The sequence below is a fragment of the Anas platyrhynchos genome, chromosome 5 (genome assembly GCF_047663525.1).
Source record: "Anas platyrhynchos isolate ZD024472 breed Pekin duck chromosome 5, IASCAAS_PekinDuck_T2T, whole genome shotgun sequence".
NCBI classification, from domain to species: Eukaryota; Metazoa; Chordata; class Aves; order Anseriformes; family Anatidae; genus Anas; species Anas platyrhynchos.
The window spans coordinates 32,168,290-32,191,057 of NC_092591.1; the positions used below are offsets into that span (position 1 = coordinate 32,168,290).

Below are 22,768 nucleotides of genomic sequence, written 5' to 3' on the forward strand. Positions count from 1 at the left end.
TATGTTAATTAAAATACCATTTATTGGAGATAACATTGGAGACAAAGGGGATGGCATTTGAACATCTTACAACTCTACAGATGCTGTGAACCCCGAGTTCTGCAGATCCTATCCTTGCTGAGGTTCCCCAGCATCCTCATCTTTGGAGTTACGATAGGATTTCCTTAGAATTAAATAACTCTATTCATCACTTTTACCGTCAAGCAAAAGGATGTTTACAGTCACTAACACAACAGTTTTTCTGTTAGGACCACTTAATTGCTCCTGTTTATTCTCCCCTATTCACTCAGAATGAAGAAGGCAGTTACAGGGCAGCAGATTAAGCAACAGGGGCCTGCATTCTCCCCTTCCCTTTGCCCTGCTGTTCCCCCTTCTCTCCCAGTTGTGCTGTGACAGAGGGCACAGGCTTCAAACACAGCATGAGAGCTCCAGCGAGAACACTTTGCAGCTGTGTCAATATTTGAAAGCTGCAAGAGTTCAGTCAGGCACCACAGGGGGAGCAGTAGAAAGCAGTGCAGCTTCAAATTTAAGCCCTCCCGCATACACCTGTGCTCCCACTGCTCTGTCTCCAAGCCCTCAGGGCAAAGACTCAGTGCATCTGCCCCGACTTCAGAGAAAATAGCTGAAAATGAGGATATCCAGCAGCTCATCGTCTGAATTTCACCTACCTGCCTTACCTCAAATCAAGGTGTTGTGGATCTGACTCTAGTACCTCATCTACAAACCAGTCACAAAAGTTTATGGAAAAAGTTGAAAGAAAGATGAGTAAAAACCATAATGAACAGTTTCTCAGATGGTCACTTTACTGTCTTCATAGCACCCGAAAAGGGAATTGTGCTAATGATGATACTCAGGTGACACTATCCCCTCCTTTTGCAGTGGGCATAAAAAGCCCAGAGATCTTAGGCCTCTGAACAAAACTTTCTAGGGAAATGCAGATGTTGGAGAGGGTCAAGATGGAGACAACGAATGGCTAAAGTTAAGGAGGTGGCAAATGAAAACAGTTTGTGTAAGAAATGCAAGTGTGGGCAGGCAGCACTGAAAGATCTCTGCTAAGGCTGATACTGTTGATTTCTCCCTATAAGGCCAAACTTGCATGGCCTTTGGAAATGTGCACTTCTTTCCGGGTACCAATTTTATTCAGTGTATCTCAGATGGCAAATGAGCACTAAAGAAGATGAAGCAGTGGAAATATTTGGGGTGTAGTTGCAGTTTTGCTGTCTTTTAGCTTTATGGTGCAGGAACAGGAAAGAACTGGAAGACAGGAAGCAAGAATACAAGAAAAAGAACAAGGAAACAGATTAGTGAACCTCATTTGCATGTGGCGGGGAAAGGGAAAATCTGAGTATACTGAAATGAGCTGTTGAATCCTTACCTGGACAGGTAAGGCACTTCTTGGCTGGGAACAGTGAAAATTCACTGTACAATGCTCCTAGTACTGTGAGAAAGGAAACGATCCTTTACCATCCCTGGACAGACCATCCAGTATCAGAGAGCCAGGAAGCCAACAGCAAACAAAACAGGGGAAAAGAGGAAAAACACTGAGCCCTAGCTCTAAGGCAGGACTTTGCTTCTGCTGGTTGTGAAAAATGGTTTTCAAAATAAAAAAACAGGGACACCTTGTAAATGCTTGTAAATGCATCCCAGCAATGTCTGGCATTAGCATCACGCTCATGTGGTCAGAAATGCTGTTGGGCTCCAGCATAAAATCCCAGAAAAGTGCTTGAATAGCAACAGTTAAGCAGGAAAAGAAAAATTTGAAAGGAAGGAATTGTTCAAGGCTGCTGCTTTTAGATTTTTCCCCATGGTGCACCATCACCCGCTGACAATGTAACAGGCAGAGCAGGGGCCCTGCTTGTTAAAACGCTGTTTCCTCTCTAAGTTATTCCCATCAACAGCCAATGCCTTCCCTGCACCAGGCCTGGCACGTGCAGGTTCATAGCAGCTACTGAAAAGACCGAGCTCTACACCCACAAGTTACCTCTACAGCTACTATTTCTGCCTGGTGCTGAGCCCCAGGCCCTTTGTTGCCACAGAAAACAAAACAAAACAAAACAAAACAAAACAAACAAACAAAAACAACAGAGCTAGGTTTACACTTTAATATTCTGTACAGAAGCTCTGCAAGCTGAGATAGTCAGGTCCCAGTCTCGACCTCCACCACTTCGGCCACTGCTCCGAAGCCCATCCCCTCCTGGATGATGACCACGTCACTTGGTGAGCCCTTGTCCTGCACAATAACGCACTTGTCCTCATGCTTGGAGATGGTGATTTCAATGACATCCTTTGTCGATGGCAAATGCTCAGCAGGTCTCCTGTGTGCCTCAGGACCTGGGGGGCTGCCCTGAGGCTGGTAAGCAGCAATGCAGTGACCACTGGCTGTGATCAGGAGCTCTGCCACATTCTCTGGCTCTAGCACCTCCACCATGAGCAAGGCAGGCTCTGCCACCTCCTCCTCTTGCTGGCTTTTCCTCTGAGGCCTTCTCCTTGCTGCCTGGGGTAGGTCCACAGCAAGAGAGGCCCCTGCGGTGTTCAGTCCCTCAGGGTCCTTTTCTGCCTTGTGGGCGAGCATGTGGTGTGCCAGGCTCTGTGAAAAGTTGTAGCCCATGCCGCAGAGCTCACATTGGTAGGGCTTGTCAGCCAGGTGGCACTTCTGGTGGCGCCACAGCTTGGTGGCCAGGGTGTAGGACTTGCCGCAGTGCTCGCAGGAGAAGGGGCGCTGCCTGCTGTGCAGGACCCGGTGCTCCTGCAGGTCGTGCTTCGTGCGCTACGCCTTGTCGCACTGGGGGCACTCGAAAGGCCGCACGCCCCGGTGGGCCAACAGGTGGGCTTTGAAGCTCTCCTCCGAGCTGCAGCTCTTGCCACACTCCGTGCAGAGGAAGGGTTTGTGGCCAGCGTGGACGAAACGATGCTTCTTGAGGTGGCAGAGCTGCAGGAAGGCTTTGCCACACTCCCCACACTGGTACCTGCGCCTGGCCAGCCCCTTGTGGGACAGGACACCTGGCGGGGGGCCGGGCTGCCAGCATGACCCCGCACCAGCTCCATGCAGTCCTCCTGCTCTCCAGGCTGCTCCACTGAGCCCTTTTCCCCATGCTCTGGGGATCCCAGCTTGGAGGCTTCGCAAACTTTGCCCTCTTTCCTGCAAGTCCCTATATCCTCTCCTGAAGGCCTGGGCTGCCGGGGTTCTTCCCCAGCTGTCCTGGCCCCACAGCCCTTACGGCACTTCTGGAGCTGCCCACTTGAGGGCAATGACAGCTCCCGCTCTCCCGAGCACGCCTCTTTTTGCCCCATCTCCACTTTTCCTGCCGCGGATCTCGGCTCCGCACCCTCGTCCAGTCCTTGCCCTTGGCATTAACTCTCGGGACGGCCTGGAGGTGCCGATTCCCGGCCCGTGGCACTTTGTCTCGCCACAGCTCATGTTTTGGCAGCGGGGCTCTCCCCTCCTCGCTTCGGCGCCGGGCTCCAGCCCGCTCCGTGCTGCCGGGGGGGAGGCGGCCGGGGCGGGGAGCGTTCCCCCGGCGACACGCCGCCCTTCCGCCGGATACGGGGCGGCCGGCAGGGCCGGGAGGAGGCCGCTGGAGGGCCGCAGGTACCGGTGGAAAGGGGGGGACACGGGGCTGGGAGCGGGGCGTGAGGAGACGGGGAGAGGGGCAGAGGGCGGCGGGGCGCTGCCTGCCCCCGCGCCTCAGCGGCGCGGCTGCGTGTGAGCGGCTGCCCGTGAGGGGACGCTGAGCCCTTTTCCTGGTGAGTCGCAGCCTTAATGTAAGGCTTTGAGGTCTGCTGCTGAGGAGCTGGCTGCCTTTTGTTGTGTTACGAGGAGAGGAGCCCTCCAGAGGGGCTGTGCCTCACAGGAACGCTGCCTGCTGAGGTGTCCGTCGCTGTTACTGACCGGTGGGTGCAGCGAAACAGGCGTTGGGGCAAATAAAACCGAGCTGGGAGGAGCTGGCGGTTGGCAGCACAGGCAGAGAAATCATTGAGACACCCCAGGACTGGGATTCCTGCTTGGCTGGAGCGTGGCGGTGGTAATTGGTCGGGGAGAAGGAGCCATTGGCCTTTTGGTGGTGTTTCTCGGGTGGAAGGACGGGCCCGGGGGGTGCTAACGCGCGTCCCATGTGCAGGTTTACTTCGGGATTAATAGTAGGGCTGGAAGAAAAACAGGAAAAGGAAACTGCAGAGGAGGTACGGTTTAGAAACAAGTGATGGCAAAGCGGTGAAACTGGAATTGGAAAAAAAAAACACCACCAAAAAGTCTGTGTGAACAGCAGCCACCAGCACGTCATCAATACCAGAGAGCTGCCTTCCCTGGGTGAATTCTGGTAGGATCTTGTACAGGGAGTGTCCAGCAATAAAAACTGTTTTAAAGGGCCGGGGTTTCTCTCTTTCTGCAGAACGTGCTGTTCTGCACATCTCTGTGTTAGCCAAAAAGTCAGTTTTTATTAGAGAGCCAAGGACGTGGCTCAGCAAGCATTGAGATCACCAGGAAAGGTGCAGAAAACACTTGGAAAAATGGAAGGAGTTGTCTTGTTAGAGCCTGGCTTCTGGTGTCAGGAGTGATTCTTGAGTTTTTAAATGCTTGAGCAGGCTTCGTACTTTTTAAATCTAGCTGCATCGCTTTCCTTACATTTTCATTGGCTGTGCAGGGTGTGCGATTTGCATCTTGTCGGGACATTTATCTAAGAACCGTGGGGCTCTTAAATTGTGTTACATCTGCTAAAATGCTGGTGGGTTTTTTTGACAGCTACTTCACCCTTACACTGACGCAGGAGCACTTTCTGTTTAACAACAGGTCCTGCTTCCAGGTCAGTTTTGGCTAGACAGGGAAAAGATCTTGTGCAGCTGTTCTGTCAGAAAATAAAATGCATGCCCTCATGCTAAGATCCCTATTTAATTTCTTACATCTGAACCTTCAGCTCCAGGTCTCTTTCTCAGTGCCCACTAGTTCCTGGGCACTGAGAGGGTTGTGTTTCTCTGAACTGCTCTGATGTGGGAGATGCTGTGCTTTTGGCTTTTGCACAGTTGGTAAAGGACTGGGGGAAATTCTGTGAGAAGCCTTCTGGAATCCCCTGGGCCCTACAGGCTGGTTCACAAGCAGAGGCTGCGATCTGTGAGGATTGGATCCTCTTTCCATTAACATTTCTGTCGTGAAGCACTAATCTAGAGCCGAGCAATGGAGCTGCCTGCCCCATAGTGAAAAAAAAAAGCAGATACCTGGCAAGTCTGGCAAGGGGTAAGGACGGTTTTGGCAAGAGGCTATTTTGGCTCCTTTTGCAGTGTGGAACTCTAAGGATCCTAGCGATGACTTCCTTCTACCTCGTGGTGCCACACTAGGATTAATTTCAGGAGCATGCCCAAGGGGAAGTCCCCCGGTGGTGTCCAACAACCTGCCCTTGTGCCCTGGTGAAGCGTTGCCAGGTGTCTCCGAAGCCAAGTCATGATCCTTGGAGCGAGAAGTGAGGAGACCTGGTGGCTTGCTGGCCCCATGGCAGTGCTGCTGCTGGAAGATTTGGAGGAAGATTTGGGTTTGGCCCCTGAGCACTTCGGGACCTTGCTCTGGGGACGCAGTTGCTGTGGGGCATTCTGGAGAACTGGAAGGTGTCTCAATAGGTCAGTGGGTGCAGGTAGGTCCTCTGTCCCCACCGGGGCTGGGAATTCCCTGGGAACTGGGTGCACTCGGGGCCCACACGCAGCAGGCCGCCCTGTGGGGCCGCGGATGCTGGCTTGTGGGGCCGCTGAGCCGCAGCGGGGAGCGCTTTAAAAGCACACTGAGTCACAGGCACTGGTGCCTGGCGTTACCATAGGAATCCGAGCAGTTGCTAGGGGTGGGGAGCTGGCTGTCACTCGGCCCTGCTGCTGCGTGGTTCCAGCATGAGCTCATGGTGCAGAGGAACCTGATTTCTTGCTCCCTGCCACTGTGAGAGCAGAGGTCAGACAGCTCTCAGCCCTTGCGGGAGGAGGGCAGGGAATAACTTTGCCTGGGCCTCCGCTCGGCTGCTATACTCAGACCCCTCGTGCTTGCCATTCCGCTGTGGTGATCCACTGCTGTGTGTGTCTTGCTCTTTCTTGTTTTGGGAATCCAATTTCTTTTGCTTAGCCATAGCTCCCAGCCCCCTGGGAGCCCGTGAGAAGTGAAAACTGGTTGTAAACTGATGAGTAAGAGAGAACACCTCCCGTCCTCCCAGGGAGTAATCCAGGGACAGGGGGCAAATGCCGACTGTCCAGTTCTGTGCTCACATCCCCGTGGCTGCCTGCTCACCTTCTCTGGATGGATGCACACGTTCAAGCTCTGGGGATGGAAGATGCAAAACATCGTTGCCCCCCTCCATTCTGCTAAAGGAAATAGCCTTGCTCTGGGTGTCATCTTTCCACAGAGAGGTGTTGTGCCTCCTCTGATCATCTTTGAACCCTGCGCTCCCCTCGTAATGGAAAACAAGCACGAGCCTGCCCGCGAACCAGCATTACAGAGAATCTTGCTGATGCAAGGTGTCAGTTTGTTTTGCTACAGTTCCTCTTGGCTCGCGGCCTGTTGGCCCTGAGCTGCTGTCCCTGTGGTGATGCTGGCTTTGCTCGGTGTGAGCAGTCGAGGTCTGCCTGTCTGTCCTGCCAGTATTTCCTTGCTTATTTCCAGGAGACTGACATTAGAGGGCACCAGCAGTTCCCTAGGGGTCTCCCAAAGAGCTGGTACCCTTGGAGGGTGCTGCGTGCTGTGCCAGCTCAGAGCTGGGTCTGACAGAGCATCTGCTCCAGGTGGGAGTGAGAAAATCCTTCAAAAATCCTGTTTTGAGAAACTCGGAGCTGTTCACTTGTGCGTGCAGATCCCAGCACACCGAGGCACCCACGTTGGTGTTGCTGAGAGCTCTGGCCCTCCCCTGTGGGGAGAAGGGGGGGTGATTCCTGGGAAAGCTTCCAGCGCTGGGCCAACTGTGGAAAGGGCTGGGCTTTGTGCCAGCCCTTCGGAGGGAGGGGGAGCTCTTAGCTGCAGTGAGTGTGTCAGGCAGGGGCTGGCATAGCCTGTTGCCTTCCTGGGCGGCTCGCTGCTGCTCCTGTGCCAGGAGAGAAACTGATCTGGACACAGCTGTGGTCAAGCAGAGCCTCACCGAGCGGGTTGGTACAGGCTCCCGACGGCCTTTTGGGAGCAACTGGCACAAAAAAGCTGACATATGTCGGTGCTGCTGGGAGGAGGAGGAGTTCCTGCTTGCCTTGAGGGGGAGGGGAAGCACGATCTTGGGGTAGGTGAAGAAAAGGCGGGCTTGGGGGAAAATCAGGGAGAAGAGGAAGAGCCTCTTTGGGGAGGGAAACTCGTGGTCTCGGTGTCTCACCTAGCCATCTCTGCAGTCCGTGTTCTAGGTGCTGCAGGACAGACGGTGGTTTTTGGGCACCATGGCTACAGACCCACTCTCAGAGCTTCAGGATGACCTGAACTTGGATGATACCAACCAGTCCCTCAGCCAGCTCAAACTGGCCTCCATAGATGATAAGAACTGGCCAGCAGATGAAGTCCCTGCGTTCCCCAAATCAGGTAAGTGTCCTAATAATTTGAGGGCTGGCTTGAGGCCAAAAAGGAGTTGTTTGTCCTGCATCATTGTGGTCAGATCTGCACGCAGACAGAGTCCCAGCTCCATCTAAAAGCTTTATAGACCCATTACTGTTGCACCACGCCCGAGTGAATTAGCCCTGCCATTGAATAGCACTGAAAGCTCCGAGCCAGCTGCTGTAAATGTATTCTTTGTAAATATATTCTTCTCAGTTCTGGCACTGGCTGCGCTTTGATGGTGACAGTATGGACACGCTGTAAATCCTTGAGTGTCCTCTGTTATGGTCTCTTGCAGGACAGTTTGATCTTCCTGGATAGAAAGGTCTTGAGATGCCATATGGGAAGCAGGACTGGAGAACTGGGCTGTTGCTCTGAAAGTCTGTAGGAATGCAGTCAACTCCTGTGCTATGAACTGTTGCCCGAGGAGGTGTGGGAAACCAGCTGAAGGGCACGTAGGGCAGCCAATCCAGATCCCTTCTGCTAATTGCTTGTTCCTTATGTTTTGTGCAGAGGACTCCAAAGGCTCCCCTGAGCCCGTCACTCACCTGCGATGGGATGATCCCTACTACGATATCGCCAGGCACCACATTGTGGAAGTAGCAGGTAGTCTTTGCTCTCTGTTTTCCCCTCGGATATCTTTGCAGCTGGGCTGAGGCAAGGTCTCTGAAAGGGAGTTGTGGGGGCATTTGCTACGTGCCAGGCCCAAGTGGCAATGACAGCTGGCATCATAAAGAGCAAGAGCACCAAACTTCTTGAATACTTGCCATAAATGCAGTTTTTCACTGACCTTGGTTAAACTTGCATTCTTTCTTGGATCTTGCTGTCTTGATTATATTATTAGCAGGACTTGGTCACTTTTGTCAAATCGTTTTAGGTGTGTATCCTTGACTGTATCCTGAGCACAAGACGTGGATTCTACATGATAATGTCACACAAATTACCTAGTTGTGAGCTCCCTCAGCTGACTGAGTGTGGCAGCTCTGTTGTATCCGAATGGCCAGTTTGCCATCCTGTCCTTATTCAGCATTTTTAGAAACCTGAAATATGGGGGAGAGGCCTGTGGTCCACTGCAAGGAAGGACCTGACCATTCAGTATTGCAAACATTCTGATTTCTTCTGTGTAGTTGTCTCATCAACATTATTTTAATTACGCTAACCCTCAGCATTTACAGCTGGGACCTCCATGAGAAAAACTCTTGGAGACCGTTCTTAGGTTGCTGTGGTAAGTCTGAGGGAAGGTCATTCTAGTTTGTCTTGCATTCCCTGCTTAAGAAAAAAAAAGCCTCTTCAACCTGTTGGGACTTGACACACTTCCTCCTTAATCATCTACAGCCACCTCCTTCCCTTCCTCTTGCCGTTTCTCTGTACCTTGATTCCTGCCCCACGTGAGAATTTGCAGAGAGGCGGAAGCACAAGCTGGAGTCCTCCTGATAAAGGGTTGTTCTGCAGCTGGGCTGGGTTAGAGAGGAAAGATTTGCAGGCAACAACCTTGGCAAGAGTTGTCCTGACATTATTATTTCCTAGGCTGTCATCTAGAATGAAGTTCCTTTCTCCTGACCTCTCATGTTACATTTTTAGGGAACAAAATGATAATGGCAAACTCAAAACCTTCTTTGTCTCCCTGTGTGCCTTTGGCTGCTTCGGATGACAGGCAGAGCGTTTAGCATTTGAGCCCTTGTGTCTTCCAGATTCTCTACGAGCGCTTTGATTTGCAGATGTGTTAGTAACCTTCTCCATGGGGCTGGGCTTCCAGGACTGGAGTTAATTTGGGTCTGCACTCTGGCCTCCCTGCTGCCGAAATTGCAAGGGAACAAATGTGTGGAGTCCTGCCCTTTCAGTGACAGTAGCTAGAGCGTTTGTAATGCAAACGGCAGAGGTGCCCGGTGTTCCTGAACTCTGGGAGCTGGTGAGTTAAGTTGCACTGTTGTTCGCTGCAGACAAAGCCCAAGTGCTTAGCAGAGTGTTTAGATCGCAGACATCGATAAGACTGGAATGTCGACCCAAGCCCAGCACACACTTTGTGCTCTGCCTCTTGATGTTAGCACCAGCCTTTCTGCGGGATTCCTGTTCCAAGGTAACACGGCGGCTGTTTTACCAGCTCGCTGAGTATCCCTGCGGAGGGGATGATGCCTCGGTGGTGCTGGAAAGCAGCCATTTGACACAGGCGTCTAGGATAGCACACGAAGAATTACCTAACTTCCTGGAAGCCTTTCAGGCCTGTAAGATGGCTGCCTGGGAGGTGTGCCTGCCTTCTGAAGGGCATCTCTTCCCCGTCATGGCTTGAATTTGTGTTTCGGGTGAGTTCCCCGGCCCTGTTTGCGTGTCTGTGCAGTGCAGCAGCATCTTGCAGAGCCATCTGTTGCTGGCTGCCATGAGCCACTTTCCACCACTAGCCTGTTTATCTGAACATGTCTGATAGGGCCCACCACAAAATGTGGTGCAATGCCTTTTCTGGGTAAAGAAGCCCAGCTCCACGTAGTGGGTTTGCTGGCGCTTTCGTTTTGAGGCTCGCTGGTGTTGTCTCATCTCCTGGAAGTAGGATTTATGAAGGTGGGGGCTGGAGCTGAAGCAGTTTGTTCAGTTTTCTTGGTCAATAATTAATAACATTAACCGTTCACAGAATCAGACAGGGTAATGTTCTCTGGGCTGTCACTGGAGGCAAACTATCTGAGGAAGCTGGAAAAATCCTTTTAGAAGTAGCCTGGGGAGTCAAAATCTCGCTGGGGGATTAAAGGGGAACCGTTTGGTGCTGGCTCTGCTGACGAGCTGTGCTTGTCAGCACTTCTAGGTGCAGCCAACGTTTGCCACGCTGAGTCTGAAGCAAAACAGCTCCACCCCAGCTCTCCTGTAAATATGAGCAGGTGGCAGCAGATCAAGGGTAGTTTTATCCATTCTGCTGTTTATGAGCTTTCACTTCTGTGTTCTTCCCTGCTCTTCGCTTCAGAGCAGAAAGCATATGGCTAATTCTGTTTGTGCTTTCCCCAAAATACATTCTGGGGTGCTGATGCTATTTTGAGACAAAAGCAGAAGGCTGGTTACCGTCCTTGGGCTGAGATCCCAGGGTTATCCTGTGTGGTCAGAGCACTAACTGCTTCTAGTGGGCTGGTGCGTGGTGTTAATAGTAGCTTATTTTAAAAACATTAAAAAAAAAAAAGGAAAGGAAATAAAAAAAAACAACCACCAAAACAAACTAAACCCCAGTTCTGATTACAGAAAGTTAGCGTGCTCGTTTTCTTGCTGACTTGAATTTGTGACTCAAATCAAATCATGCCAGATTTCGCTATCACAGCTATCTGGCTTAAGAGGAAGGAAATTATTCAAAAAATAAAGTTTGCCTTAAAAAAAAAAGTTTCCATTTTCATTTCCCCCACTTCAGAACAGCGCAGCACTTTCATGGAAGCTCCCCTTCGTGCCCTGTGCTCCTATCTCCTGGGGCCTGGGACCTTCCTGGAAGGGGCCATGCATCACGACCTGCCTTTTGTCCACGGAACAGAGCTGGCGTGTCATTGCTGTTCCTAGGGGGGTGCCTCACAGGGAGACAGGGCAAAAGGCGCTGTTACGAACCAGAATGTTTTAGGAAGGCTTGTTTTGGTTCAGGAATTTAATGCTTTTTGGAAGGAAAGAGATGGCACTATTTACCTGCCCTTTCAGACCTGCCCTCAGCGGTTTGTTTTTGGAGCATCTTATGGAGGTGGTGGAGAGGTCCCTGTGGTTGTGCTCTTCCTGACTCTGAGTTCTTCTTTCTGTGAATGCTGTAGCAAATTAATTTGTCTTTACACGTGGATAAAGTTGGAGCAGATGTAGCTCGGTTTCACTGCACAAACCACTTCTGCAAAGTGATGTGTTTTTTTTCCTTACATCATGTAATGCTTGGAGGAAACACGGGCTTCTGGCTGAAGGCTGTTGAACCGTCCCACGTCCCAAGCTTCTGATAAGTTTAAGAGACGCTGTGTCCTGCTGCCAGGTCTGATGTGGCAAAGGTGCTGCTACGTAGTCCCTGCCCAGTGACTTCAGTGCCTTCATGAGGTTCAAAGCATGTTTCTGCTAGTCTTGTGGGAAATCTGCTGCCTCCCCCCATTAATGGGCAGCCTGTAGGGCTGCCCTTGCAGAGAAGGCTTGGTGCCAGTGTGTAGTAAGACCTGCTACTGAAATGGGGGAGCCAGGTGGCAAGCTGGAGCTGTTCTTGAGCATTACTAGATGGCAGAGAATCCTTTTTCTTTGTGCCAGGTACCAAACCTGCCTAAAAAGCATCGTTGCTGGCTGCAGGTGCCAAAGTTGTAACTAATACTGACGATGGTGGTGATGGATGTGGGGAGATAAAATCGATCTTGGAGCAAGCACCAGTAGCTGCTGTTGCACCAAGCAGGCAAAGGCAGAAGTTGCAGACAAAGCTTGCTTAGGAAGTAGGTTGCATCGTTGCACCCCTCTGATAATAAGGGTCCTTTCCCTTTCTAGCACGGTGCATTATTTTGGGCTCCGTTAATGTGGGAAGCCTGCATTTCTGCTGCATTTGAATGTGCTTTCTGGCTTTTGCTCTTTTTTTTTTTTTTTAACAGTATTTATATGATACGGAATGACGAGTTGCTTCTGTGGAATTGGGCCCATCCAAAGGCAGCCCAGCTTCTGCACCATGTTTTGAGATAAGAGATCAAGGGAATGGAGAGTTTCTCGTTAGACCCTTGCTCTACTGAGCTTCCTATGTCAACAGGCCCATTTGGGTCTGGGGAGCATATATGGTTGTGGGAGAGATGGAAAGGAGCTGGGGATGGCAATAAATGCCTTCATAACCTCCTCCCTGAACAGAAAAAACATTTCCCCCCCTAATTGCCTTTTTTTTTTTTTTTAATTCAGAATCTAATAAGACTTTTTTATAACCTGTGTTGAAGATCCAAATTGTCCTCACGTTCCTGTTAGTGAGATTTGGCTTCTCCCAAAACAGTCTGTTGAGCATGCCGTTCATACAGAGTGATGTCATCCTATGTACACTTTGCACTTTGCAGGTTGTTCAAAGGACCTTAACTTTCCGAATTTGTGGCATTTAACCCTTTTAAAAGTGGCAGCGTGGTGGTTGCCATTTTGTTGGTGGGGGAGGTGTTAACTGCAAGTGCCAGAAATTGGACTAGGATTATACAGAATTTGTTGCAAATTCAGGAAAGAGGCTCAGGAACTCTGGGTACAGGATTACCACCTCTGTTAGTTATGTTTACTTTTGGAGAGGAGCATGGGGGAAAGATGAAGGAGCTTAACTGCTGCACGACGGCAAGTAAATGCATCCCAGTGGCAATCTGGCTAGACTCTGAGACTTTATGCTCAAGGTTATTTTCTGGAAAAGAGCGCAAAACTTGGCTTGCTATAACCTTGTTTCTGTTCCTCCAGACCAGGGTGCACTTGATGGGGCCCAACCAGGTAGGTAGATGTTTTGTGATGCTGTAGATCCTGGTATTCCTTCAGCATGACCGTGGCCTGTAGCTGGGTTATCTCAGGGGAGCCCAAACTTTGCTCAGCCTTGGGCTGTGCTGGCAATTTTTCAGGAGTCCAAAGGCTGCACAAAATTGTCGTCTGAGGACTGCACCTCTGCCTCAGGCACAGCAGTATCATCTGAGCCAAATTTGGCCTGTGGGCTTTACTTGGGGCACTTCGGGGCTGTCGGGTCTCAGTGTAAATCCTGTTCCTCTTCTGGTGGTGGCCTGCTTGGACCAGTTCAGTTCGAACACAGAGATACCTCGTTGTCATGTGTGCTTCAGAAGCTCATCCTAGGATTGCTTCCCATTCCTTCAGACGATCTGCTGCTGCGTGCACTTACAGTGCAGCTGGCACTGAAATTGGATTCTCCAGCTGGAAGCTACTATGAGCAAGTTCTTCGTTTGGCTGCAGAGATGTTGGGTTTTGGTCACCTGTTCCTTATTCCAGCCTGAAGCTGTGCTAGACTGCTCTGTGCTTGCTGAGCATTTGTTAATAGTCTGGCCTTCAGCCCCAAGCCTTAAGGATTCCACACTTCTCGGTGTAGATTAAATTCTCGTGGTATGAAATCCTTTCTGCTGTTTCTGAACAGCAGGCCAAGATCTTCGCACAGTCCATGGAAATGCTGATCCTCATTACACGGGTTCTTGTCCACCATTTGCTGTGGGAGACATCCTTCTGTTTTACATTATTTAATCTGATCTTTTAGGTTGTGTTTTGTTTTTTTTTTAATCAGTTAGGGCTTTAGTCACTTGATAAAGCTTGATAATTCCAGCAGAGTTTGGATATTGGGAGTATCTAGGTGTAAGATGTCTTGTATTAAAATGTTGCTACTTCAACCTCCTTACTTTCTTTTCTTGAGAGGCTAAATCCATGTTGGAATTCCTCGGGCATCTAAAATCTACTATGGATACTTTAACACTGCACTGTGTCATAAGTTTGCCACGAACCTGAAATTTCACTAGAGGAGGTTTTTTTTTTTGTTGTTTTTTTTTTAACTGATGGTGGCTCTGATAAGCATCCTGAGCTTTGTGAAACTTGTGTAGGGGTGTTCTGGATTTCTGTACTGATGTGCCCTCCTTCTCCCTGACCTGGCAGCTTTGTTGCTTTACTGATGACACTAGCTCTTCACAGAACCACAGAAAGTGGGTTGGAAGGGACCTTAAAGACCACCTGCATTCTCTCAGTATCCACATACCAGGATCTTCTCACTTGCATCTGTCATCAAGCACGTATTTTCCATGTTGGTCGTACAGATTTGTTTAGCAGAGTCCTGTCTCAGGACAGTCCTGCTATCTTGATAGGAATTCCTGCTCTGGTACGTTTGCTTTGCTGCGGGTTGCAAACCTTAGCCTTGGTGATTAAACTTCAGCTGTTCTAGGAGCATGGTCCTACACTGATGGTTTGGAACTGCAAGAATGGTGTTCTCAGCCCACGTCTCAGGAGTGCATTGGAAACACTGCTCTTCAGGAGGGAGTTGGAAACGAATTTGGGCCTTAAAAGCACCGCAGCAACGTTCAGGAGAATCAGCACATCTGAGTGCCACAAGTCAATATCTATTTAGATGAGCAGCAGTCTTGACTGGTAGGCTCTGCGTGTTGGCTGCTGTCCTGCTCTTTGTTGTTTACAAAATAATAATTGGGAATTCCAGCCTATAGGGAGGTCGGTGGGTTCTGGAGTGCCCTGAAAGTATGTTTTATGCATGAACATACAAAGGCGTGCACTCTGTTGGGGTGCTCCGAGAGTGCTAACATATATAATTGCCTCCTCGTTGGTTTGTTGTTAACTATTGCTGAGCATTTCTGGTCTGGGAGAGGTAGCAGACAGCCTGAGAATCTGAGCAGTTACTTCATGGTCTACAGTTGTGCTCAGTGGAAACTGTAGGTACTTGCGCTTGCAAGCAAGGGGTGAAAATGTAGATAGATAAAATTAATCACAGAATCACAGAATCACAGAATCACAGAATCTCTAGGTTGGAAGAGACCTCAAGATCATCGAGTCCAACCTCTGACCTAACACTAACAGTCCCCACTAAACCATATCCCTAAGTTCTACATCTAAACGTCTTTTGAAGACTTCCAGGGATGGTGACTCAACCACCTCCCTGGGCAGCCTGTTCCAATGTCTAACAACCCTTTCAGTAAAGAAATTCTTCCTAACATCTAACCTAAAACTCCCCTGGTGCAACTTTAGCCCATTCCCCCTCGTCCTGTCACCAGGCACATGGGAGAACAGGCCAACCCCCATCTCGCTAGAGCCTCCTTTAATATACTTATACAGAGTGATAAGGTCACCCCTGAGCCTCCTTTTCTTTAGGCTGAACAAGCCCAGCTCCTTCAGCCGCTCCTCATAGGACTTGCTCTCCAGGCCCCTCACCAGCTTCGTCGCCCTTCTCTGGACCCGCTCAAGCACCTCGATGTCCTTCTTGTAGCGAGGGGCCCAGAACTGAACACAGTACTCGAGGTGCGGCCTCACCAGAGCCGAGTACAGGGGGACGATCACCTCCCCAGCCCTGCTGGTCACAGTGTTTCTGATACAAGCCAGGATGCCGTTGGCCTTCTTGGCCACCTGAGCACACTGCTGGCTCATATTCAGCCGACTGTCCACCATCACTCCCAGGTCCTTCTCTGCCTGGCAACTCTCCAGCCATTCCTCTCCCAGCCTGTAGCTCTTCTTGGGGTTATTGCGCCCCAGGTGCAGGACAATAATACTGCAAGCAAGAGAACAAACAGTACAAGGGATGGAGCATCTGGGAAAGATCAAACGTGATAAGGAACTGCTCAGTCTGAGGCAGAGAGGCCACCTGGAGGCAGTTTCCTCTGGCAACCAAGAATACATGGAATGGGCTTTAGGTTCTTGTTTATAAACTGGGACCAGCTGATTGTTCATCTTTGATGCTCAGGAGCTGAACTTTATATCCGGAGAAACCAGACTGATCTGATACACGTCAGGTGGAAACAGGATTGGCATTGAGTGGGTTTGAATGTTTGTGTTGACAGGCTGAGCCCAGTGTGAAACTCACAACTCAGTAATGGGCGTGCTGGTTCCTGTGGAGTTCTCATGCAAAAATTCATTCGTATTTGGAAGGCAAAAAGGGCCACTCCTTTTCCAGTGATCCAAGGGACTGTAGGTAATCTTTTGGTGTGCTTGGCCCTGGAAATTATCCAGGGGAAACATGCCATCTTCCCTTTGGCAGAATCGTGGATTGTCTGTTTTTTCTTTTATCAGCAATCCCAGGGCTCTTCACCAAGGCTGTGTAAAAAAAGAGATTCTGGACTTTGCATAGGTCCTGCTGAAGGCTTTCATGCCATTCTGGAGGAAGGTGCTCAAGGTTTTGGGTTCCTGACTTGTGATCTGTTCAGCCTGGAAGTCAGCGCCCAGGAGCCTGAGCAGGCTGTGTGGCCACCTGCAACATCACACGAGGATGGAGCTGTACTGCAGTTCTCCACAACCAAGACCTGCCTTCATCAAGCTTACATCTGCTTCACGCCCTCAGACCATCCACGTGGATCTGAATTGCATCCTGTTAACTGAAGACAGCAGCTATTCTGCTTTAACAGAGCTGTGAACTGCACAGATCGGTGGGCTTTGTGGCTGTTTTCTTTCATCACCACAAAACTCAGCAGATTCTCCATGCTGCCATCTTCTTGCTGCTCTGTGCAGGCAGGATCCTTTGTCTTCCAGAGGGTGCCATAAAAGTGGTTAAAGACTACTGGATAGAGTCACAGTTTGCCGTACCCTCTTGCCCAGAACTTTCTAGCCTTTCTTTGTTCTGTAGACACCTCACGTGCATTTGAGCCAGCCCTAAAGTTCACAGCAAGCTACCAAGAAACTCCGGGCTAGGCAGAGAGTGGGCTGCCGTGGGATGTGCAATGTGATGTTGGTCTCGTGGCCTGGCTGTGCCTGTACCCGGTTGTTCCAGACCATCCTTGCATCACTCTCTTCTAGTCCTGCTTTCTGGGTCGTGTGTCCTCCCGAGCTGCCCCCAGCTGCGCATGTGTGTGTCAGTGTGAGCCTCTGCCAGCCTCTCCTGGGCTGTACCCGGTGCTGCCTCAGTGTCCCTAACCTTTGTAGAGGCTCTGGCTTGTGTGCATCACTACGTTCTGTCTCGTGCTGTCTGGTGAGTGGCTTAAAAGTGAGACTTGCAAGGGAAAAACAGAAGTGAAAAAGCAGAGGGAGTCTTCTTCTGGCCAGGGTAGGGATAAAAGATAGGCCTAGAGGCTTCTTGATGTCGTGGCTTGTGTATGTAAATTCTCTGGCTTCCTTTTGCTGCGGCAGTGGTCGTCTGTTACAAACAGGCATCGCTCCTGGAAGCCTCAGGTTTGCTCAGGTTTGATTTAAGATCTCAGTTGCTGCACGGCAAGTCTAACCAAGCAGGGTTTGGGCACTGGAGCCCATGCAAGGGGGAGGAAACAGCTGCATGCTCTGAATACTGCAAATCCAGCATGGGGAAAAGGGTATCTTTCAGGAGGAATGTGTACTAAAGGGCTATCCTGCATATAAGTAGAGATCTTTGCTGCTTTCTGTGATGTGGTCTGAATGGGATGGTTGTGCTGCAGGGGAGGGAGGAGGGCCTTCTTGAATATAGCCTCAGTAGCCCCTTTCACTGCGCTGTGCTCCTTCTGCTTTGACAAGAAACCATTGCTCTCAGAGCAGGGTGAGTAGCCAAAAAGACAAGAAAATGTTAACCCTTGACACTGAAGGAACAATTTCACCTCCACGGGTGCTAAGAAGTAAGTCATCCTTATGGAAATGAATTGGGGGGGGTGTCCATCTGGGAGAGAACCAGATTTCCCTCAAACTCTGCATATCCAAATGATTTGTGACCTGGTTCTCACTTACCCAAATCCCTCAGTTCCCCCAGTGTGTCTGCTAAGCGTGTCCGTGCCCACCTGCCTGGGTTTTGTTCGTGGTGCCAGCAGAAATACGCTGATGTATGAAGAGTTGCTTTGGAGAAGATTTGGTTTGTTGTCTCTGAAGCCTCAAGAGGTGGCTGGGAGTGTCCTCCCCTAAGATGATGAGGTTGCTTTATGGGTTATTTGGCTCCTTTGTGGTGGGGACTGTTTTCTGCTGGGGTTTTGACATAGATTTGGCTTGGTTGTGCCACGCTTTGCAGCTCCTTCCATTTCAGAACGGGAAAATACAACTGTAGATGGAAAAACCTGGGAAGCAGTGAACAGCAGCTTGTTCTGCAGACCCCCTTGGAGAATCTGGTGGGGCTAACCTGGTCCATCTGTAGAAGAGGCTTGTGATGATGCTTGCTTCTTGTCTCTGGGATGTGGCTGGGCCTGCCTGTTTCTGGGAATTTCTTGGTTTTCAGGATGTGAAACTGCTTTGTTCTGTGTGCAGGATGAAGCTGTAGGTGAAACAACAGCCACACGCACCAGACCATGAGTAGTCTGGGACTGTGTGCAGAAGGGGAGGAGCAGTTTTTGTGCCTGTGAGGGGCAGTTTTCCTGTGCCTCCCTGTGCACACATACAAGGGGAGCAGTGGCCTCAGGAGCAGCGTTGCAGGACTAATGCTCCGGGTACTCTGCTCTGTACCGGAGGCCTCCATTCCTACATGCTCTGACTCATCCTGGCTTCCAACTCTTCCTCTTCTTTCAGGGCTGGAGCATGGACTGTTCTCCGTTCACGTTGCCAATTTGCCAGGCCCTTGGGGTTCAGGTTTCTGCTCCTATACTAGGCCCGTGGCAACTCTGCTGAAAGTCAGGTTTACCTTTACTGTCAGCTTTGGCAATCTCAATTTCTGCCTTGTTATGGTGGTTTTCCATGCTCCATTACCCCTTTGCTGCCAAGACCACAGCGTAGTGCTGGAACTCCCTGTAATCTCTGGCATTTCATCTGCAGGTGATGACAAATATGGAAGGAAAGTCATTTTGTTCAGTGCCTGCCGGATGCCCCCAAGTCATCAGCTTGATCACGTGAAACTGCTGGGGTGAGTAGTGTCTTCGGAGGCTGCTATTAACTTCTTAACCCTGACACGATTCCCAGGTACTGGATGCCTGAGGCTAAATCTATATGGAGTGTCTTCTTTATCTTGACATGTCCTTGCAAAGTGCTTACGTTCATTGATGGGGATACAAATCCTCTGCTATGGCACGCTAAAAAGAGGCCCAAAGGAGGAAGAGCCTCTGTGTGGCAAAGCATGAAGCGAGTTCATCAGCTGTCTCTTTTCAGGTACCTGAAATTCACACTGGACCAGTATGTGGAGAGTGATTACACACTGGTGTATCTGCACCACGGCCTGACCAGTGAGAACAAGCCATCCCTGAGCTGGCTGCGAGACGCCTACAGGGAATTTGATCGCAAGTGAGTAGGGGGCAGCAGGCAAGGGTGTAGCATGCTGCTCTGCAGCCCAACACAGGAGATCTTTCCCCTGCCCCCACGTAGCCTGGTGGTCATAATTTACTATTGCTTGTTTCTACTGCTTGTGGAGGTGGTTTTCTTTTTGATGCAGGCTGAATCACAGGATGCCCAGCTCTTCCTGGCCAACAGGCAAGCAGCAAAATCAGGAAGCAGTGCAAGTGTGTCAGCCCCGTGGTATAATTGTTGCTTCTTGGTGAGGCTGGTCACTGCTGCTGGGTGAATCCTGGAATAATGTAGAGCGTGCCCTTAGGCTGCTGGGCAGCCTGATGCTGCTACCAAATGTGGAAGAGCAGGGTTCTGGGGAGCGGTGAGGCAGAATCCAAAAGGAATGGAGCATCTGGGATCCCTTAAGCTTGTGAAAAGGTTGGTTCCCCTGCTTAAGGCACAGTTCATCCTTACTTAGCTTCTCTTGGCAGGTACAAGAAGAACATCAAAGCCTTGTACATTGTGCACCCAACCATGTTCATCAAGACCCTGCTGATTCTCTTCAAGCCTCTGATCAGGTAGGAAGCCTCTGGGCACCCACATCCTCACACTGATGGGGAGTAATGGGGCAGTTCTTGGGGGGGGGGGACACAAGATGTGCCCAGGCTGCCGAGCCTGCCCTGCTGGCCCTTGCCCTCTGCTGTCTCCTCCTGTTTCTGAGCTCAGAAATATTCAGATGCAACACCTACCTACAGAATATGCAGATCTGTGCTGCTCCTTGGTTATCCAGCCAGTTGGAAGTAATGTGGTGCAGGCTCTGCTAATAATGGAAAAAGAAGAGAGAGAATTGGTCTAAATAATACTTAATTCATTGTGTTGATGCTGAAATCCTAACTCTGTAAAATAATCAAAAAGTTGTCTGCAGCTTACTGCTGAGCTTAGGAAGGAGAAAGCCAGGGCTTTAGAGAGGCTGCTTCTGCAAGGGCTTCTGATGGGACCTGGAAAGTCTTGGCATCTCCTGGTAAAATATGTGGAGTTGTAGAGCTGCGTGGGCAACACGTCTGTCGTTCAGCCATACTGTTTCATACCCGTCAATGTCTCTTTCAGACCCCTACTCTGCTTGCCTGTAAGAAGTCCACCCTTCTGCTACTGGATTTCCTGATTCTTTACCTGCTACTTGTCTCTTGTTTTTCAGCTTTAAGTTTGGACGAAAAATCTTTTATGTGAACTTCCTCAGTGAGCTGGAGGAGTACGTGAAGCTGGAACAGTTGGGGATCCCGAGCCAAGTGCTGAAGTGAGAGTGCTACCTATCTCCCGTTTGTTTAGGGCTCTACAAGAGGGGATTTTACTGGATGAATGGCAAAGGAAAGAAGAGATTGCACCACCTATGCAGTGTTTTTTGAGGGAGTGGTGGCAAATTACCAGACTGTTGTTTCTCTCCACTGTCTCTCCTGTGTGTGCACCCCAGTACCCAGTTCTGTCCTTGAGTTAAAAAAAGCTTCTCCAGTGGAGCACCCATCATGCCCAGCCACCCCTCAGGGGCTTTCTGCAAGCTATTGACATTAACACTGTCTTGGACCTTGTGGTGTGTATCTGCTCTGGCTGGGCAACTGTTTTCCTCCCTTGGCACAGTTCGGCTTGTCTTTGAGACTTCCCAAAGTTACCACAATCTTGGTCCAACCACCCGTCCCTCGCACACTTGTGCAACTGTCTCATCACAAACAGTGCTGCCCTGACCTCTTTCTTGTGCTGTTATCTTCAGCTTCTCCAGCTCTTGATTCCATATATATCTTCCTTCCCTTCTGCTTTTTGTTTTTTTTCTGGCAACCAAATATTTATGTGTGTTTATCTAGGGCTGTCTGTCCTGTTTTTGCATAAATGGAACCATGCAAAGGCTGGAGGTGATACTAGTGTGTTAGCAGTGGGTCATGTGCAGTGTGGGGTTTGTGCTCTTTCTGGAGGTGGACTGGCTTTTTACTATTCTGTCTTGCCACAGATACGATGAATATCTGAGATCCCTGCAGAAGCCTGCCCAAGTGCCCCAGAAGCCAACACCCCCACGCCCACCACTGCCAAACCAGCAGTTTGGAGTCTCGCTCCAGCAGTGAGTATCTCTGGATTATGTTGATTTAACTCTGACCTGGTGGATATGAGGTTACTGTATTTATAACTGAACAGCTGCAGGAGTGGTTGTAAAATTTTTTGCAGTTTGGACTTCCGACAAAACTATAATCATCCTTCTGAGGAACTCTGTGTTCATGTCCAGGGCCTGACTGACTCAGTTCAGTTCAGCTCTCTTTGTTCCCGGACTAGATCCTAACCTCCATCCTAAATTAGAATGAGGCTGTTTCTGCAGCTAAGGCTTACCAAAGGAGAAACAAAACAAGGACCATGAGGACAGCTCCATGCCACTAAAAACTTCGTTTAAGCGAAGGAAGTACATGAGACGTGGATTGAGGTGTCTTTACAGTGCTATTTTTATTGAGTAGGACTGCAGATCTTTTTTTTTTTTTTTCCATATCATAATTACTATTTTAAAAGCACTTCTACTTACCCTTGTACTGATTTCCACCACCCATTCCTGCACAATGACACAGGCAAACACAGACACTGGCAAGGGATAGTGATACTGGCTAAGTGCTGAAGGTATTTTTAACCTTGAGTGCAATTTTGTGGCTGTGGAATGAGGAGGGGCCAGCGTTGTGTGTCCAGACAGATCCTCTGAATGTGGGAATGCATTCCCCAGCTGCAACACAACATTTCCAAAAGTAATCCCTGTGTTGCTGTGTGTCTGAGCCTGGTAGAGGCCTGAGAGGGGTGAACAGCTCCATACCAAGTGGTACAGACTGTGCAAGTGAGGGTGGCACAGATGCCTCAGCATCACTAGGCCTTCCTTGACAGCTGTTGTGTTGGTGTGTCTTCCATCACAGGAACTGGGTGGATAAGTTTATCCCATGTATGTCTGTGTCAGCTTCCTCCTGCCTTTGCCCACAAGAGGGAAAGACAAAGGCAGTTTAACTCTCTTCACCTGGTTTGTAACTGGCAACCTTGCCTTCTGGGAGCCCTGTTGCCCTGGTGTCTACATGCTATGGTTTTTATGGAAGACAAAGAAAATATTGCTGTAGTGTGGTAATGATCCCAGACTTGCTCCAGTGAATGACAGCACGATGGGTGAACAGGAGAGAAGGCAGGAATAATGGGTGAACTGGGGGACTGGGATAGCAAGATCCTGAGTGCCAATCAAAGGTAGTGCTTGTGTGGGCAACTTCAGTTCTCAGGGGCTGCATGCAGGGCAGAGAGAATGAGTTATTGTAACCTTTTGTCTCTTCCCACAGTCTAAGGGAGAAGAGCCCTGATCAGTCTCCTGTTCCTCTGGTGGTCAGAGAGACCATTGCTCATTTGCAGGAGCACGGTAAGTGTTAAAGGGAAGCTGCAGCCCCTCGTAATTTCACATTGGTGGCCTCTCCTACACCCAGTTCCCAT

At 49.9% G+C, this 22,768-nt stretch overlaps 2 protein-coding genes across 12 annotated transcripts in view; one reads left to right on the plus strand and one right to left on the minus strand.

Moving 5' to 3' along the window:
• Positions 1-4,656, minus strand: ZNF408 (zinc finger protein 408). Its single transcript, XM_072038393.1, is given in 4 exon segments — positions 1-3,018; positions 3,021-3,344; positions 3,983-4,143; positions 4,622-4,656. Coding segments are annotated over 4 exon segments (1,401 nt in total). The 3' UTR covers positions 1-2,137.
• Positions 3,303-22,768, plus strand: part of ARHGAP1 (Rho GTPase activating protein 1) — a 24,968-nt gene continuing 5,502 nt past the window's right edge. Inside the window, exons 1-10 of one of the 11 annotated variants that reach the window (XM_027459370.3) lie at positions 3,303-3,589; positions 7,333-7,516; positions 8,042-8,134; positions 12,908-12,937; positions 18,842-18,929; positions 19,172-19,303; positions 19,777-19,863; positions 20,481-20,579; positions 21,282-21,389; positions 22,621-22,697. In XM_027459370.3, coding sequence (XP_027315171.2) covers positions 7,378-7,516; positions 8,042-8,134; positions 12,908-12,937; positions 18,842-18,929; positions 19,172-19,303; positions 19,777-19,863; positions 20,481-20,579; positions 21,282-21,389; positions 22,621-22,697 — 853 coding nt within the window. In that variant the 5' untranslated portion in view covers positions 3,303-3,589; positions 7,333-7,377. Of the gene's footprint in view, positions 4,023-6,956; positions 7,227-7,332; positions 7,517-8,041; positions 8,135-12,907; positions 12,938-18,841; positions 18,930-19,171; positions 19,304-19,776; positions 19,864-20,480; positions 20,580-21,281; positions 21,390-22,620; positions 22,698-22,768 lie in introns of those variants that run through there. The other 10 variants (XM_021268470.4, XM_021268468.4, XM_021268469.4 and 7 more) reach the window with 10 other exon arrangements.